The 19,685-nt window shown below is 40.5% G+C and overlaps 1 protein-coding gene across 1 annotated transcript; it reads right to left on the bottom strand.

Moving 5' to 3' along the window:
- Positions 1-1,018: 1,018 nt before the first annotated feature.
- LOC138981755 (BOS complex subunit NCLN-like) lies at positions 1,019-18,239 on the bottom strand. The gene is made up of 14 exons (XM_070354834.1): positions 17,951-18,239; positions 17,414-17,604; positions 16,187-16,331; positions 15,113-15,291; positions 13,508-13,611; positions 13,152-13,240; positions 11,720-11,844; positions 10,658-10,848; positions 9,666-9,783; positions 9,250-9,413; positions 8,319-8,372; positions 6,507-6,585; positions 6,128-6,228; positions 1,019-3,523 (listed from the first exon to the last, which is right to left on the bottom strand). The coding sequence occupies exons 1-13, from the start codon at positions 18,123-18,125 to the stop codon at positions 6,160-6,162; spliced, it is 1,683 nt and encodes a 560-aa protein (XP_070210935.1). The 5' UTR covers positions 18,126-18,239; the 3' UTR covers positions 1,019-3,523; positions 6,128-6,159.
- Between the last annotated feature and the right edge of the window lie 1,446 nt (positions 18,240-19,685).

Raw genomic sequence — 19,685 nt, 5'->3', positions numbered from 1 at the left:
TCATGGTGTTGTGTAATTTTTAAATTACAAAGGAATTGATATGTAAGACAGTTTCAAGCGAGCTATTTTTCGCGGCTGTATTTACTGTGCAAACAACTCTAAATATGGCAAAAGTGTCACGTGATAATCAACCGTTTGGTTTCCGCGCTCGCTGGAGCAAACGATTTTTTGACAGTGATGCAACCATATATTACGGTCTCCTTCCGGCAGCAGTGCCAAAATGTCGACTTGTTTTGACCTTAGAACGATGTCTTTATCATAACTGTGAAGAACAGAACGGAGATCACTGACGAAGTCGGCCAATCTGCAATCATTTTCGTCTCGCGAACACTGCGGCTCACGAACAACAAATGGGAGATAACTCTGTATTTTTTTGATAGATTCGCGTAGGACTTTAGCGTCCGGTCAGAGGGACTAAAGCGATAGTGTAGAGCGATGATGATTAGAATGAGTGTGAACATGAAAAAATCTTCGAATTAAGCATGCGTCATAACTCATTTGCATTGACACCAACCCTTTGGCCTATGTGACGGTATAACCTTCATAACAAATTAGTAATCTCAAGCGTGCACACAGGCCCTCAGTCTATAAACACACGTACGCCCACACACACACCTACATACTGCACACATATTCAATCACTCACTTACACACAAAGTACACATGAAAACACACACACACACGAACGCACGCACTCGCATACCTCATAATAATCTCAATGCCCGTGTTTAGGATTGTATTGGACGTGCGTGCATCGTTGCGTGTGTGTGCGGGCTTGCGTGTGACATGCTGGAGTCTGTGTACCCATGAGCCTGTGTACCTTTGAGTCTGCATGTTTGCTTGTTCGTGTGCGTGTGCGTGTCACTGTGTGTAAGGCGAGTGTATGTGCGAGAGTGTGTGTGTGTCTGTGCATGACACATGCCAACATTATCCTCCTTTGTTGAATAAATATGCTTGTTGTTCTACCTTGAACACAAGTTTGCAATCTTCAATCCACTCACACACACACACACACACATTTTGTTCACTGTTAACACTTGTTTTATCAAACACTCTACACATCTGCATACATTTCATACAATCTTCCTTACAAACACAGAATGAGATATAAAAAATGATTTTGGTTTTGATGTAAATTGAAGCTGAAGAAAAAAAAAACTTTCAAAAAAATTGAAAATAAACTGGAAGAACACAATAGTAATCTATTGGCTTCCTTGTCGGATTTGCTTCCTGCGTGGGTAGAAATAAACAATAATAGTTTTTTTCAGAAAACATTCTTTAAAAGATAAGTCAAGGTGGGTGATTTTAGTCTGCAAGAAATGAAGCATCCCTGCAACACACAAATACAATAGTTGCTCCTTCTTTGTGGCAAGTACTTTTGAGAAACGATACTTCACAATTGCATGTTGCCTGTGTACCAGTTAGTATGCTCATGGAGCTATTTCCTGCCAAGTTCAATGAGGTCCCATTTCAGTCATACTGTTTAACATAAAGTATAGGCAATCTTTGCTAAGACTTTTTACCGAAAACTCAGTGCTAAAGCTTCGTGCGGCCAGCTTCGCGAAGTATACTTCGCATAGTCGACTTCGCCCAGTTCTTTCTTTCTTGATTTGGTGTTTAACGTCGTTTTCAACCACGAAGGTTATATCGCGACGGGGAAAGGGGGGAGATGGGATAGAGCCACTTGTCAATTGTTTCTTGTTCACAAAAGCACTAATCAAAAATTTGCTCCAGGGGCTTGCAACGTAGTACAATGTATTACCTTACTGGGAGAATGCAAGTTTCCAGTACAAAGGACTTAACATTTCTTACATACTGCTTGACTAAAATCTTTACAAAAATTGACTATATTCTATACAAGAAACACTTAACAAGGGTAAAAAGAGAAACAGCCTCTTACGACATGCTGGGGAGCATCGGGTAAATTCTTCCCCCTAACCCGCGGGGGGTCTTCGCCCAGTTAAAGACAAGCTTATGATCTGGAAAAACAAACACCTCGCACATCAGATCAACAGTTTTGAGAATTCCCAAGCGCTAAGACCTTGCTTGTACAGCCTTTTTTTTTGTTCCTTTCCTCTGTACGTGTAAAATGACCCCTGTTTTAAGGCTCCCTCCTTTTAGGACATGATTCTCATATATGGTGTGGTCTTAAAAGGGGCATGGGGCATGGGGCGACCTGTACTGACTTCACGCTTCATGTTGCACATTTCAACAAAAATTAAATGCAACTCTTTCATTTCCTTTTACAATCTAACCACAAAGAGCATCTGATAAGATTTTACTCTATCCAAACTGAACTGAGATCCAATTGGCAGTGAACCATGCAACAGATAAAATTGGCATAATCAATTCTTTTTTTCTCCAAACACACATTGCCTTCGAGTTGGCAGCATCTTGCTTATTGATTAAGAACAATGGGCTGCTGCATACACACTTGCTGAGTGCTCTAATAGAAAAACATACAACTGCACAAAGCACATAACATGAACATCTTCATACTCCGCCCAATTCAACAAGGATTCAATGCTAATTCTCACAGTTACACTGATATGTGGCCAATCTTGCAATGCATACATGCCACAACACTCTGTACAAGAAAAAAGGATAATGCCGGTATCAGTAGAATCAACAACTTGCAGTCATACTGACATCCCACCATCTAACATTCACACATCCTTATCAAAAACAGACCAAAACTGGTAGAAAATGTAAGGTAGGAAATGGTTCCCTCTTCATTAGTCTGTTAAAACAATCAAGCATGGGAATTGTCTGCCCAAAAATGCAAATTTCTGTGGCAGTAAAATCGATTTTCCATAAAAATGAAATAGAATCCACACACACAACAAATCAGTGACTAAGTGACCCAAGAACTTCCAAAGAAGCATTTATCTGGTAAGCATTGTGTGTAATGTGTGTGCGTGCATGCGTCGTCTGTCTGTGTGCCCTTAGGTTGTTTAATTTCTGATTTTTTAAACCCTAAGAAATATCTTCATCTACCCCCAGAATCAGGGAAGTATCCTGGACTACCCTTGCTTTCAGAGCTTTTTTTTCTTTCAGTCAATTCCCATGCCCGAAAGATTTCTTCCACAATATGAGAAGGAATCTACAACAATCAGAATAGCCATCCTCAAATTATACTTTCTTCTCAAACTGGTAGAGGGATTTCAACACCACAAGTCAGTGTGAACTAGTTCAACTTCAAGCTGGGGATAAATATATCCCAAGACTAGTATACAAAATCGACAAAACTGGATTGCATACACACACAAAACGTCAACATAATCGTTATCTGTGGAATTTTTTAGAAAGCATAAGCACAACATACACTGGTTTTGCTAGGGGAACAGTAAAAATGTACACGATTTTGCTGCATCAGTTTAAGTTACAAAGGTAACAATGGTAACAGCGTCCAGCAAAATGCAGCAATGCCATGCCACGAACGGAGAATTGCTGATACAATGTCACCATCACAGTCTTGTTCTTATCTTGGGACGAGGACAGCTCGGAAAGCCCTGGCAAAATCCTGCCAAAATACACAGAAAATATTGAGGATTGTGAGAATCACTGTCAGACTGAAAGAATTTAAAAATGGTTCACTCTTCTCTCAGAAAAAGATAATGGATAAGGATAAGACTTTATATAATCATGTGAGTGTGAGGTTACCCTCATAGAAATTCGTGTTGCTTTATCTCTTGGGAAAGCGAGCTTTCATACAGTACGACGCAACCCTATTTTTTTCCCCTTTTTCCTGCATGCGTATACTTATGTTTCCAAGCCCTCATACTTTCACTGTGAATTTGGGTTCTTTATCGTCAGCATGCGTGTACTTATGTTTCCAAGCCCTCATACTTTCACTGTGAATTTGGGTTCTTTATCATCAGCATGCGTGTACTTATGTTTCCAAGCCCTCATACTTTCACTGTGAATTTGGGTTCTTTATCGTCAGCATGCGTGTACTTATGTTTCCAAGCCCTCATACTTTCACTGTGAATTTGGGTTCTTTATCGTCAGCATGCGTGCACACGCGGGTGTTCGGACACCACGGAGAGTCTGCACAAAGTTGTCTCTGGAAAATAAACCCCTCAGCGAACGTGGGGATCGAACCCATGCGGATAGTGACAACTGGGTTTGAAGCCAGCGCCGCTAACAACTGACCTATTTCCCCGCCCCAGTATGTAATATCACTTCCACAGGGCCAATACTAGTTTATGCTAAAAAAGTAATGCAACAATTTAACAAAGGAACGATACAATTTAACAAACTGCCAGTGCGTAACTCACCCTAGTTTATTTATGGTTCCTGTACGACAACTTTAATGCTACCTCTCTGATGTTATAGACGAAGTTCGGAAATAACTCCAGGGCTCCCCATGGCCACTCATCCTAGAGGGTCCCTGGACCCCCAACTTTAATTTCTAGGAGGTCCACAGACCCCTTCAGTGGAACTGTAGAGGGTCCAAAGACAATAAGGTTCACATACTTGCTTTTGGAAGGCACATTCCTCATCGACACACATCCCCCTCTGGAGCGCTTGACACACACAAATACTGACTTTTTGACATTCTGAGCCCTTTACAAAAACATTATGGTCATATAGGTAAGATTACCCCCTTAACACTATTGTGACTAGCACTGCCACGGCGTTTACGTCCTGCCTGCCCAAGCTTGCCACCAAGAAACTTCCCAAAAATCAGTAACTGTAAAGAAATCTGTCTAGCAAGCTTGAATTAAGTCCAATCACCACCAAATTTTGTGTACTAATTCAAAAATGGATGCCCAGTTCAGTCGTGCTATTTATAAGTTTGTCACGCAATTTGTTTTAGCAAAGGGGGGTGAAAGGGGGGTGAAAGGGGCATAATTTGTGTTTTTATCGTTTTTTTGTGTGTGTTTTATTTTCTACTGCTTTTTTTAAAAGTTATTTTTTAACAGAAAGTATTATAAATAATGTTATAACCAAACAAGGTGTAAAACCTATGAATTAGCTGAAATATTGTTAACATTGTACACAGAAATAAGGAGACAGTACAAAGAAAAAAACAAGCAAATCACGCATTCACTCACAGCATCCTGACTCAAATGAAACAAAACTGTAGATCTAACACTCACCAAATGATGTCTAGGTAATCCATATTGAATATAAGTCACATTTTCACAACAAAGTACCAACTGTACACCTATGAACAATTCCAAAAGGATTTGAAGGCTCCAGCCATCCATTGTTATCAGTGCTGCCACGCCCCCATAGCTCCTGCACGATTCCGAGATACATGTTCGTCTAGCAGTATCACCGCCAACCACGTGTAGTTTGCCGACTCGTACTAGCAACAACGGGACTGTTTCTTCCTCACTTTCACTGCTTGTATCGCTTTCGTGAGGCGAAAACGATACGTCCGAATCATGCTCTACGGGATCCTCTAGGTCCAACATCCGGAGAATCTCCTCCCGAGACAAGGCTCGCCTTTGATTCATTTTTTTTCCTCAAAAACGCACACAAATCAGGCGGATTTGCAAATGGCAGAAGGGGACGCCAAGTGTATCAAGGGAAACAACTCAATTTATTTGCAAGCTTCAAAAACCGGGAAGCAATCACGAGTCGTGTACCCTCTATGGCTGGTACTGAAAAATGCGCTTCCCGTCCATGGGAGTGTCAGCGCTGGTACTGATTTATCAGTGTCCCGTCGCGAAAGTGTTAAGCTTGCAATGGTACACATGATAACAGATTTGTGTGTCTGTTCTTTTCAGTTTTAGTGCGTCATGGGACCCCCTCCATGTATTTCTAGTGTGTGTTTTCAGCTTCTAGTGCGTAAAGGACGCAGCGACTGACAGGTTGGGGACCCGTGTAACTCTTTCCGGTTTGTGTGGGGTGGAAAAGAGTGAATACTCTTGCTTTTATTGAAGCAAACTTTCCCTCGTGACATATTAGGCCAGTCACTAGTGAGAAGTATATCTGAAACACATGGAAAAGGAGCATGTGGGAAAGTTTGCCTCACTAAAAGCAAGATTATTCACTCTATCACAACCCATACAAACCCGACAGTGTTTTTTCTGGAATACGTCAATTGGATTAAACAAACGAGTCTGCAGGCACCTATGCCTCGAACAGTCAAAACAATCTTTCCTGAACTTACCCTCTTGTTTTAATAATATCAAAGCCTTGCTTCTAGGTGCTCTTTTCCTTGGGTTGGCTGACCATGATTTTTCTCAGCCCAGTGTAGACGATGTGGAAGTTCTGTGAAGAAAAGTCATATGTTACTGTATTGTAGAATGGCACAATGAAAAGAATGACAACAATATCATCAAGTCTTATTTCAAATATAAAACAGTGCAACATTTGCCATGTCAAAAATGGCTAATGGATAGCATCTGACACCACCTGCATTTAACATTGGATGCCAATAATGTCAGTTTAAAATTACAACTACAATCTTTTTTTTTATCTTCTCTTTTTTTGGCCTGAAGAACTCATTATCTCTATACATTGATGATACCACACTAAACACTATTTACCGTTGCGCACAGGTACATGACAGCCAGATAGGCAGCAATTCCCAGGGCAAGGAAGAGATCAAATACTGCAGGCTTTACACTGTAACAGAAAGAACAATGAATAAAAGACTAAAACTCAGCTCAGGTCAAAGCATAATTGAAGTCATTAAACAGTGTCCAGCAGCATTTCAACAATGCAAACAACAGAAATGTCTAATGTATGTTCATGTGATGAGTCTGCCAGCAAAAGGTTTATGTTTGCAAGAACACAATTAAAAACAAATAAGGATTGGGGTTTTTGTTTTTTCAGAAAATAATAGCTGATGATGCCCTTCTCAGCAGAAGACAGTATCCAGAGAAAAGGGGTCAAATATAGTTAACCCTCATCGTGTTTTCTGGGTCGTGGATGACCCAGCTCCTCACCAAAGTGTCTGTATCTCTGTAACTATTGGCAGTTTTTGATTAAAAATTCATGTAATTCTCAAACAACATACGAGTTTACGACCCTCCCATCAAACACTTTCTGAAGGATTACCTTTGTAAACAAACAAATGAACTATGACATAATTTGAACTGGGCAGTCCGGATGATGTGGGTCGTAGACGACCCCGTATGGAATTAAAGAAGGAATTTTCTATGTTTATCCCATATTCGGATGGCGTGGGAAGTGTACGACACATACTTTTTTGTTGTTGAATCCTTCTTTAAAAGTATGGGTTGTTTACATCAGCCGGACTGTGTAATCCAAAGCATGATCCGGTGAAGGTTAAACAAGTCGCGTAAGGCGAAAATACAACATTTAGTCAAGCTGTCGAACTCACAGAATGAAACTGAACGCACTGCAATTTTTCAGCAAGACCGTATACTCGTAGCATCGTCAGTCGACCGCTCGTGACAAAGGCGGTGAAATTGACAAGAAGAGTGGGGTAATAGTTGCGCTGAGAAGGATAGCACGCTTTTCTGTACCTCTCTTCGTTTTAACTTTCTGAGCGTGTTTTTAATCCAAACATATCATATCTATATGTTTTTGGAATCAGGAACCGACAAGGAATAAGATGAAAGTGTTTTTAAATCGATTTCGGAAATTTGATTTTGATAATAATTTTTATATTTTTAATTTTCAGACCTTGTTTTTAATCCGAATATAACATATTTATATGTTTTTGGAATCAGAAAATGATGAAGAATAAGATGAACGTAAATTTGGATCGTTTTATAAAAAAATAATTTTAATTACAATTTTCAGATTTTTAATGACCAAAGTCATTAATTAATTTTTAAGCCACCAAGCTGAAATGCAATACCGAAGTCCGGCCTTCGTCGAAGATTGCTTGGCCAAAATTTCAATCAATTTGATTGAAAAATGAGGGATATGACGTCATCAAAGACATTTATCGAAAAAATGAATAAAACGTCCGGGGATGTCATACCCAGGAACTCTCATGTTAAATTTCATAAAGATCGGTTCAGTAGTTTACTCTCAATCGCTCTACACACACACACGCACACACACACACACATACACCACACCCTCGTCTCGATTCCCCCCTCTATGTTAAAACATTTAGTCAAAACTTGACTAAATGTAAAAAAACCATATACCACCAGTGGTAATGAAAACAGAAATATAGTGCTATTATTCCGATTCTCTTCAATAAGAATTGCAATTAACATCTTCTCAGGATCATCAGACAGGTGAGGCTAGTATGCTACAAGAAACAGCAAGGCTGTTGATTAGTGGCGATTATTAACGTGGAAAGCAGCTCATTGTGAATGTACAGGCCTAGAAACAGGAAAGAGCATATTTTTAAAGACACACAGCTCAAGACTCACTTGAAAGCATTCATTGTGTAGACGGCTCCAGTGTAGAAAACAAACTCTGGGTCCCTGAAACACAAAATGTCACCTCTTTAGTATAACTTCATTTCATTTCATTTACTTCATCATCCCAATGCTGGGAAATTAGGGTCGCTTTTTCCCAGAGGAAAGCTAGCAGCAACAAGATTCACACACCCAGGTGTTTGCGTGTTTAGGTGTAATCAGCCACCTGCATTTATGGCAGAATGACTAAGGTCTTTTACGTGCCACTGTGGTGACACAGGGGTGGGACATGGATGCCGTCTCTGAGTCTGCACATTAAAGGCTGCCATATTCGTAGAGTTCATTAATTAATTCATATTGTTTACATGTGCCAATAATGTTAAAAAAATGTACCTAAGGGGATATAATAACGATTGGCTGTAGCTTTCGAACACAGAAAAAATTATTTCAGTATTGCAAAGTGGTGTTGATAGTGTCGAATGTAAACAGAACAGTTTCAAACGCCATCTTTGGTGACGTCAACGGTCTAAAAATAGCCCAAGTCCTGGAGAACTGTTGCTTAACTAAAACAATGCAATAAAGAATTAATTATTTCTCGTAATTGGAAAGGACTTCAAACCTAAAACTTTGCAGGAAGCTTAATCTATACATCCCCGCAACGATGGGAAAAGCCCTGGAAGTAATTAAACTAATTAAATAGGACTATGTCAGCCTTTAAGTTGACCCGTGCACTTGTTCTTGTACTTACAAGTACACACATAGGGGGATAAGGCACTAGCACAGTAGCAGGTCTGCACAAAACTTGACCTGGAACCAGAAAAATCTCCACCTCTGTCCCACCAGACGCAAGCAGGATTCGAACCCTGGACCCTCAACACAGTTATTGGTCATTGTCTTAACCTCTAGGCTATTGCACAGGACTAGTACATACATCAACCCTTACCTTTTGTCTGCCTTGAAGGTTGTTCGCCGCACATCCTTGAGGTAACGTGACAATGTGTTCTCCAGTGTTCCCAGCAGGACGTGTTCCGGTGGCACCAGCTGAGCTGCTCGCGGCTGTGACGTCAAAAACTCCATCCATGCTGACTCTGCTTCTTCTTGTGTGTCCTGAAGAAAAAGAAATGCCACAGTGACTAAGATCCGGCAAAGGAGTTTTATTAAGACAAAATAAAGTAATGAGCTGAAATAGATATGTACTTCATTTCATTTTAGTTCTCAGGTCTGAATAAGGCTTACATGTGAGCTTTACAGCCTGAAAAATACACCACCTTTCTCATAAACAAAACCACATAATATCTGTCTAATCGACAAATAAAAGATACACACACTTAATTTAAACGGGCGAACAGTCACACTAACCATAGCTTCTTTGAAGAGGCTGAAGTCCCCCTGTGAGGTGAGGTTATAGACATGACGAGCCAGAGCCTCTGCTACCACACGGATGTTGGTGGCCAGTGTCTCCTCGTTAACCCTTTCCCTGCAACACATAACATCATCAACTCATGCTACATCTGTGAAAGCATAACATTCTGGTGGACAATAGTCAAAAATTCCTGAAAAATATATGGAATGGTAATGCTAAACTTAAACACAAGTTCTGCACAGACTTATACAACTTTGTCTTAAATGCAGCAGCAGCAGCAGCAGCAAGAAAGAAATATCATAAACAGTGTTGTTCCCAGGCCCTCGTCTTTTGTCTTTTACGCATACTTTTTTTTCTAATTGACGCATTTTTCTGACCCCAGATCGGTCAAATGTCCAATAGTTTTGACATACGGATGTCTTTTGACTCGACAATTGTCTGCAGCCAGGAAATTTTTCTGACCTCAGATCGGTCAAATGTCCAATAGTTTTGACATACGGATGACTTTTGACTCGACAATTGTCTGCAGCCAGGAAATTTTTCTGACCTCAGATCGGTCAAATGTCCAATAGTTTTGACATACGGATGACTTTTGACTCGACAATTGTCTGCAGCCAGGAAATTTTTCTGACCTCAGATCGGTCAAATGTCCAATAGTTTTGACATACGGATGTCTTTTGACTCGACAATTGTCTGCAGCCAGGACATTTTACTGATACATATATTCCAAATCCAGGCCCAACTGAACTATTGTCTTCTGTGTCTTGAAACAATACTGCATCAAAGAACTAAATGGGAACTATCCATTTCAAAGTTTCTGCAGAAAGTAATGGATGACAGATTACTTAAGCGTCTCATGCATATTTTTTCACAAACATTTTAAGAGAAAGCATACGCACAAACACACTAACTACAAAGAAACAATCAAAGAAAAAAGTGATCTCATATTTTGTTGTTTCCCTTTGAATCTGATCCCACAGACTATTACCTGCTGTCCAGAATGGTGGTTCTGTCGAGGTCTCTTGTGGTGTTGAAGCGCGAGAGGGTGAAGGCTAGGAGACGCTTTATGCTGAAGCGCTCGTGCTCCCAGGCCAGCATCTCGTCAGCCAGGTTGATCTTCTTGTGCACCATGGAGAACTTGGCTGGAGGTGTCTGTGCCTCTGCTGCTGTCTCCAGGTTCTGGAGGGACAGAGAATCAATTCATGGCTAAAGGACACTCAAAAATACTTTGGCAGCAGATTCTATCATCCTAAGAAAAGGGTCTGACTGAGCGAGTTATCCTATATTATGTAAACATAATTTCTTTTGCTTTCAATGATGGAAGAACATCAGGGGAAAGGATTCGCGGGGCACGTGAACACATGTGTGATAGTGATAGTAGATTCAGGGCATGTACCCTGAAGTTAATATGGATTTAAAGTAGATTCATTAGGACAGTTACTTCCCCTGCATCAGGTCTTTGGTACATTAGGACAGTTACTTCCCCTGCATCAGGTCACCACACAGAAAGTGCAAGCACTATAAAGGATTGTCCTCCTCTTGGCAAAGCAAGTAGCTCTAGTTCTTTATCCTGAGCCTCGACATGGCATATTATCCACCAGCAGCGAAGGGACATCAGACCTGCCAGCCGTTGGTGTAACAATTTGGATTTTACGGGAGGGGGGGATTTTCAACGCAGAAAATGGTGTTTAATGTAGCATTGTCTCAAATGTAATCACACATCCGCATTCAGGCTATTCTCTCAAGAATATATGCATTTTTAAATACTTTTTTTTAGAGAGCAGGAACATTATAATGCCCATTAGAGAGTGTCTGCAGTGCAATTTTTCAAGAGTGGACAATGTTTTCTGACGTATATTCTGACCGCTACATTGAGTGAGAAGCAGAAATAAGTACCAGGACTAATTTGAGCGTAGCGGTTTTTAGGTTGGTAAAACAGTGTAGCAATTTCTGTTACAAATTAGCATGCTGCGCTGAAAGTGTAACAGCAGCTCTGGGACATGCACATGTTTGCATACATGCTGACCAGTAAACATACACATATTCTGACCCTCAAAAAGACTCCTCCATCGCTGTCCTCCCTGGGTGGTTTTGAGACGTGCAAGTGAAGGGTCTCCCCCGTCCCGAGACTGTCCAGGCACAGCACAAAGGCCACGTCCGCCAGCAGGTTGGAGTCTGAACCAACCACAGAACAACACATCAGATGTACAGGGGTGATAGTACAAAAGAGTTCCGAAACCTGAACCAAACAATTTCCAGAACCCAAAACCAATCTATAAAATAAGTTCAAAATTCTTGTAAACCGGAAAATGAACAAAATTAATAGATTCATCACTTACTATTGCTGAATCTGGTACCAGACTATAGTACAGGCACATGAAGTCTTGAATAATGAAAGATTTCAGTACTGTCTTAATACATGTCCAAGGATAAATCTTGCAAGGGAAGGAAATTCTCATCAAACTCCTTGAACATATGGTACTTGTGCTTGTGTGAATCAAATGGATATTTTCCCCACCATTGTCAAGAAGATTCTCATTTCCAGTCTTCTTGCTTTTGATCAAAGCCTCTACTCCAACCTTCTTCCCCCTCATTGTGTTGCAATTGTCCATCAAGCAAGAAACAACTTGAGCCCAGTCGAGTTTTCTTTCTAGAATGTCAGACACTGCACTGAAGATATTTTCCGCTGTGGCAACATTTACTTCTCTTGACCCAAAGTGCTCTGCCATAACTTTTTCCAGTTCCACATCATAATACTGAACAAGTACATTCACGATCTTGTCATTACTATTATTTGTAGCTTCGTCAATATTCAAAGAGAAGTGTCTGTCCGACAGCTTTGCACTCAGTTCTTTCTTCATTGCATGTGCTACTCCATGTACGGTGGTGTAAGTTGTACTACCACGAGAAAGAGAGAGAGAACCAAGTGCTTTCTCATCACTCGCTAACCTCTTGGCAAGCGCAAGCTCAACAAGATCTCCCCCCAAAGAAAAAGGCAGACAATGTTCAGCAATAAATGCACAAACAACTGCTTTGAGTTCTGCTTTCCTATCTCCCATACCATCTCGCGTGACGGTAGTTGCGGAAGCTCCATCAAGCTTTGTAGACTGGCGGAATATTCCGGAAAATTAGCACCCCTAGATGTAGTAATAACACCCAACTGACCACCATTTATGTGTCATCAGACTGTTCGTGAGACAACACAAAACTCACGAGACAACTAATCGAACAGAACCAATTAATAATTACCATGTCAACAGGAATGCATTAGAGAAACTTTGTGTGAATGTCACCGTACTTGGACGTTTTACTTTCTCACACAACTGCGCAGACTACAGCACACAAAAAAAACCACAAGCAGGGATCATCAAAATTATCTCCTACAGATAAACTAAGCAACCCTCCCTCCACCCCACCCCCCACCCACAACTCCCCCCCCCCCCCCCCTCCACCCCCCACCCCTACATTGTAATACTGATTACCTGCGGACTCCATGTTGTCTTCTATCCATCGCTTGGTGCCCTGGTAATTAAACTTGCCTGCCCCCGACACCAGGAACACCAGGTTGAATCGTGCCACAGTCAAGGAGGATTAATCCTATTTTTTCTTCATATTTCGATATCAAAGATTTTACAGACAGAATGAACACTTCGAGCACATGACAAAGCTTGTTTTTCTTTCCAGCTTGCACATCTATGCATGCCCTTTACTTCTGTTAATGTTGGAAATGAATGCACACAGACAACAATATGACAGGATTCTACGCTCAGAGTATAAATTAGGATGGGAGCTGAAATATGTGATTTGCAAACCTTGGTCACAACATTTAAAAGGATACTTTGCATGTGTTCTGGAGTTTGTGTACAGCTTGGAGAACAGCCTGGCCAGTTCCAACAGGGCGACCACGCCACTCCCATTGGAATCAGCACCATACGCCAACCCCTGAAACCAAAATAGTACCATACATCAATCAATATCAATTTGTGTTCTAAGCTGGCTCAGTTTTTGTTTAGCGTTTTCTTTAATACTAACAGAGTATTTCAGTTTCATCTGAACCTACTTCTCAAGTCCATACTTGAGGAGGTATACTTTTTAGCGCCATCAAACATCTAGTGACGTTAACTCACCACAACCATCAAAGTCCTGTAAATAGGATATAAATGTGAACAACTTGACATTTGACTTGAAAGTTGTAAAATGGCATTCAGAATCAACATAAATGAATATGTTTGTGCTGTTAACTAACAGCTCTCTCTATATATAGTAATCTATTATGGAGTTTTGTTCTGGTATTTACTATTACATACTTTTGTTTGTTTGTTTTGTTTGAATGCGGATCTACATGTTTTCGTGATAAATCGCAGTGAGCTCTAGTGAGAATGCGGCAATTCACAAGTGAAGTTATTATTGTTGTTATTATTACAATGGAACCCTCCTTTAAAGACCACTCGATTGAAGACTATGTTTTCTCAGATTTTCTGTTGATAACCTCTGTAACTTGACCCCCCTTTTAAGACCTGATGTTTTTTGAAGGTCTTGAAAAAAGGGGTGTTTCAGTGTACCACAAATTGCAAACAAGTCGCGTAAGGCGAAATAACAACATTTAGTCAAGCTGTCGAACTCACAGAATGAAACTGAACACACTGCTTTTTTCACCAAGACCACATACTCGTCGTTTCGTCAGTCCACCGCTCGTGGCAAAGGCAGTGAAATCGACAAGCCATGCAGAATAGTGCAGTAGTGGTCGCGCTGAGCAGGATAACACGCTTTTCTGTATGTCTATTCTTTTTAGCTTACTGAGTTTGTTTTTAATCCAAACATATCATATCTATATGTTTTTGGAATCAGGGACCGACAAGGAATAAGATGAAATTGTTTTTAAATCGATTTCGGAAAATTAATTTTAATAATAATTTTCATATTTTTAATTTTCAGAGCTTGTTTGTAATCCAAATATAACATATGTATATGTTTTTGGAATCAGAAAATGACGAAGAATAAGATGAAATTATTTTTGGATCGTTTAATAAAAAAATAATTTTAATTACAAGTTTCCGATTTTTAATGACCAAACTCATTCATTAGTTTTTAAGCCACCAAGCTGAAATGCAATACCAAAGTCCGGCCTTCGTCGAAGATTGCTTGGCCAAAATTTCAATCAATTTGATTGAAAAATGAGGGTGTGACAGTGCCGCCTCAACTTTTACAAAAAGCCGGATATGACGTCATCAAAGGTATTTATCGAAAAAATGAAAAAAACGTCCGGGGATATCCTTCCCAGGAACTCTTATGTCAAATGTCATAAAGATCGGTCCAGTAGTTTAATCTGAATCGCTCTACACACACACACACGCACACACACCACGACCCTTGTCTCGATTCCCCCTCTATGTTAAAACATTTAGTCAAAACTTGACTAAAATGTAAAAAGAGTAAGACTTACTGGAGCAACCCCAGTGGCGTCATAATGCGCAGTGATGACAATGGTGGGCAGTTGTTCCTCAATGCCATGTCCAGACAGACGGCCCTGGATGTTGGTCACCTGGAAGTCTGGCAGCGCCTTGGCTTGGGCACCGCTTACCACCATCTGGAAACCATTGGCGGTGGCTGAGCTCAGCAGAGCTGCAAATACCATGGATAGAAAAGTTAATGATTATGACTGTATCACAAATCAAACAACTCTGAACCTGTGATACTTACTCAATTTGACAGACACAATAATCAAAATCTGTCTCATCACACATACCACGTGTTCGGGACTGTTAGTGTTAAACACTTCCTTGTAAAAAGGTGCAACCCTCACTTTTAAGGTTAAAATGAGAAAATTTCACACAACAAATGTGTCCGGGGTATTAAGCTAAAAACCCAAACAAAATACAGAGTGGAAATATATATTCATTCCCAGATGTGCAGCAAGATCAAAGCTACTGCACTCTTAATAGCTGATTGACCTTGTGGCCGGGGGTCAATGACCGATATTTTCAGCAGAGACCAGCCGCCTGCCCGTGTTTTCAGACACCAATCTTCTGACCTCAGGTCACTGACTGAGTTTTCAACTATGAGTATGAGACTGATGCCTTTGATGTCTGAGAGGACACTTTGTCAAGGTCACAGTAGCAGAAACATGCAAGGAGGGGAGTGTTATGTTTCTTTGTACAGTGATGACTTTTCTCTTGTCATACACAAGGTGATATAGAGCAACGACCAAAAACAATGTTTCTGATCATAAAACAAACTTTTTTAGGGTCAGTTGTTTTTCTTTTTCAAGTTTGTTTTTTATTTACACTGGGCATGTACTGATGTAGCTTTTTATTGGTCAGAAATTGTGCGAGCTGTGTCCCTTGGAAGTTGGAAAAGAGTAATTTTCCTTGTAAAGCCTGTCATTTTCAATTTTTTTGAAGGGTAAAAAAAATAATAGGGTCCGTTAGGGAATCTGTAACACCTGATATTTTTCTCTTGGCCTAGTATTCTCATATTTTTTTAGGTTTTAAGATGGAGTGACCATTGCATAACTCACCTTCCCAGGCACTGACAGCCTGATCACCAGCTACCCCATGCTCCAGGTCTTGGTAAATTTCTTGCAACTCCTCCGTCTCAGGGGAGAAGTAGACAGGAAGAGATGTCTCTTCCTGCATCAAGTCTCGCTCCAGACTCTGCAGGTGCTGAAATAATAATAATGGCAGCTTGTATTTTTGATATCTTCTTGTCCTTGGGGCCACACCAGTGCAGGACAAGCTCTACGGCCCTGTGGAGACCCTTCGATGGATAGCAGCATTTGTCAGGAGGACCGGAGTACCTGTCTGAGCAAACAAAGGCGAAGAAGAGGTCCTTGGGGAATTGCCTAAAGGAAAGTCAGGTTGCTCTCCCTGGGGTTAGCATGCAGCTACAGAATAGCGCTACCTTATCATTTTCTCTCCTGCATGCGTGTAATTGTGTTTTCCCAGCCCTGAGATTTTTGTTGTGAGCTTGGGATCTTCATTGTGGGCATGTGTGCACACAGGGGTGTCCAGACACCAAGAAGAGTCTGTACAAAGTGGACTTTGGAAAATAATTCCCTCGCCTAACATGGGAATCGAACCCATCCCGAAAGCGACAACTGGTTTTAAGACAGCGCCGCTACCGACTGGGCTTTCTTCCCGTCGCAAACCACAGAGAACTGTGCTCTCTATGCTTTACATATTAACTATGGGCTACCAAAAATTAAAAATAATTACAGAATGTTAACCGACACTCTGCTTCCTTAATCCTAGTATTGCTACTCAAACCAAAATGTAATAGTACTCACTACTATTTACCTCTTAGGCCAAAAAAAAAAATAGGTGTGGTTACGGTAACATAGCCAACAAAATTAGGGTAGGAAGGTAGGCAATCACTTTTTTTTTTTTAACTTTTTTTTTCTAATGTGTACAAATTAAACCTACTTGACAGGGAAATAAGTGTGCGACTCAGGCGCTTTCGCTTTCATGGCGTTTTCTGCACTCGGGTTTTTTTTGTTTTTTTTTTTGTTTTTTTGACAAATGTAATAAAAAGTTATAGGATCGGCCCCTAAAAATAGGGTAGGTCGGGTTACCGTAACCACACCTATTTTTTTTTTAGGCCTTACATGAACTGGCTGTCAGTGTCATATGACACTTCGACGTTATTTGTCAGTTTCCAAGTTGCATATTTACTTTTTTAAATTGACAGTGAACTATAGTCAAAGAATGTTGGAATCTGATACAAATTTTAATTTTGTAATGTTTACCTCTCTCTCTTCTGCAGAGAGCTTAGATAAGTCTTGTGGCAGAAGCACAAGCAGGGCCCCTGCATTGTTCGTCACCAAATCACGAAACTTTGGCATGGTGACATCTCGCAATCTTGCCACCACACAGCGACGAGTCAGCATTTTGGAGTCAATGGGGCGAGCTTCCATGTTGACCAGAGCATTTTTGCATCCTGTTGAAAGAAAGTAAATATTTCAGAACTCCAAATGTCTACCCAAACTCAGTGTCAGTGCACAATATTGATACAAAACACCACTGCAAGTATTGAGTGACATCTGATTGACAAATGATAACCAAGGCATACATCTGAAGAGCTTCAGTCACAGTTTGCACAATGTTACTGTTAGTACAGTAAAGCCACCGTTGTGGATTATGGCCGATTATAAATACTCTTCTGTGTGTTCAGCGCTGCATTCGACGATCACCGTAAAGGTAAAACTGCAAATGGGAGACTATTTTCGTCAGTGCCATTCATCAGATGATGTTCAGAACGACCGGCAATATTAAGTTGCTCTTACCATAGGATGACCCTTGAAGATCGAACTGCTGCATCCGATAGACATTAAACTCTTGGGCTGCGTAGACGGGACTAACCGGTGAAATCAGAATAATAATTGGGACAAAGAATAGAAAAGATAGCGGAAAGCTATTGCGGAACATTTCCACGATCTCTCCGGCTTCTGAAAACCACATCTTGGCGAGGGACAAATGCGTAATCAATTGATGTACAACACAGTAGAAAATCGTCCTCCGAGTAAAGCTCCTTTGCCCACACGCGATGTCAGTACGGACAAGTGTGCTTCCGGTTTGTTCAAAGCGAGGCTATCAAGGGAGGTGTTAGTTTTTCCGTGTCGACATGAATCTACGGCGAACATAATCATACAACAAACGCGACAGGCTGCTTTTATGCTCACTATCGTTGTCCGAATACAAGAAGCTATCCGTGTAACGTGGGGGAGAAGAAAAAAATCGTATTTTTGTTTTGTTACTGTTCGCCTACTCATTTATTACTGAAGTGTATCACTGATCATCTTGATGATCCACTTGTGTTACTACCACAGGTCCGTGGTTACTACTGAATATTATATTGCTATTTCATATGTTACGTGGATTTCCATTGGTCAATTGGGCAAAACTGAGCTCAGTGCAAAAGTGATATCGACGACATTTCCGTCGATATCAGTTTTGATATCGACGACCTCTTTATTGCTTCCCCACTTCAAAACTGAACAAAAACACCTAAATTTGAAAACAAACAAATATATATGAAAATGTAATGATCCCAGAATTTAGTTGAGCAAGTGACTAAAGACTTTTTGAAAGAAAAGACATTTGAAAATACTGAAAAGTACAAGAAAAGAGTGAACAAAAAGAAATAATAATCAGAGGGAGGGGTATATGGAACAGCCAAAACTGAGACAAATACTTTTGTAATTTCTTTACAGTAAATACAACATGTCCAGAGAATTAGCAATATATCTAACATTGACTGACTGTGTGATGATTATCTTCTGCTATTTATTGGTCTGTTTCGACAGTGATATCAAAATCGAGACCGGAGGTCGAGATTTTGATATCTGACTGTCTCAACAGACCATAGCAGAAGATATCGTCACACTGACAGTCCGTCAATATTGGGTAATGTGAGTGGCACTCGCAAGAATATATATTTATTCCCCCCTCTGCTTCTTTACCTCTGTAAACTTGTAGGGGTAGTTATTTTTCGATAATGACCCAGCAACCAAACAAATAACGACCCAGCAACAGCCTGAATCCTCGATAGTGCAATGGGTTGAGAAGTTGTTCTGTTTCGGTACTACTTTTTGCGACTGAAAAGTTCCGAACGCTCTAACGTACGAAGTATACATCTCTGGAGCAAACAATACAAACATACCGCATTTAAATTAACAACTACAGGCCTGAACACATGAATCTTCATATAAAATCCATGAGTTCGGTTGTTTTCTGAATCTAGATTTGCCGTGCTCAAACGTTCATCACAAGCAATTTCCCGCAAGGCAAGTAACTCATACTTTGTCTAGCGACAAGAGTAGTTCCCCTTCTTTTCACTCAGTTTCTTCGACAACAGACTGCAATCCGACGGTCAGTTTTCAACAATATTTCATTTAATAAACAGATCACACGCAACCAAATGCACACATCTCATCAATTTAAACAACATAAAGCGGTTTCATACACTATTTTCCCCAGAAAACTGAACTTCATACAGTTTTTAAAGTTGGAACACGGGTG

This window comes from Littorina saxatilis, linkage group LG1, assembly GCF_037325665.1.
Source record: "Littorina saxatilis isolate snail1 linkage group LG1, US_GU_Lsax_2.0, whole genome shotgun sequence".
NCBI classification, from domain to species: domain Eukaryota; kingdom Metazoa; phylum Mollusca; class Gastropoda; order Littorinimorpha; family Littorinidae; genus Littorina; species Littorina saxatilis.
This window is presented reverse-complemented; position numbering and strand designations above follow the sequence as displayed.

Bases quoted from the DNA above. Each gene is read 5' to 3' on its own strand.
- LOC138981755 (XM_070354834.1), bottom strand. From the start codon at position 18,125: ATGTGGTTTTCAGAAGCCGGAGAGATCGTGGAAATGTTCCGCAATAGC. The intron at 15,292-16,186 runs GTGAGTTATGCA...TGGTATTTGCAG, and splicing joins GGCTGTCAGTGCCTGGGAAG to CTCTGCTGAGCTCAGCCACC. The intron at 13,241-13,507 runs GTATCCTTTTAA...GACTGTGGCACG, and splicing joins AACTCCAGAACACATGCAAA to ATTCAACCTGGTGTTCCTGG.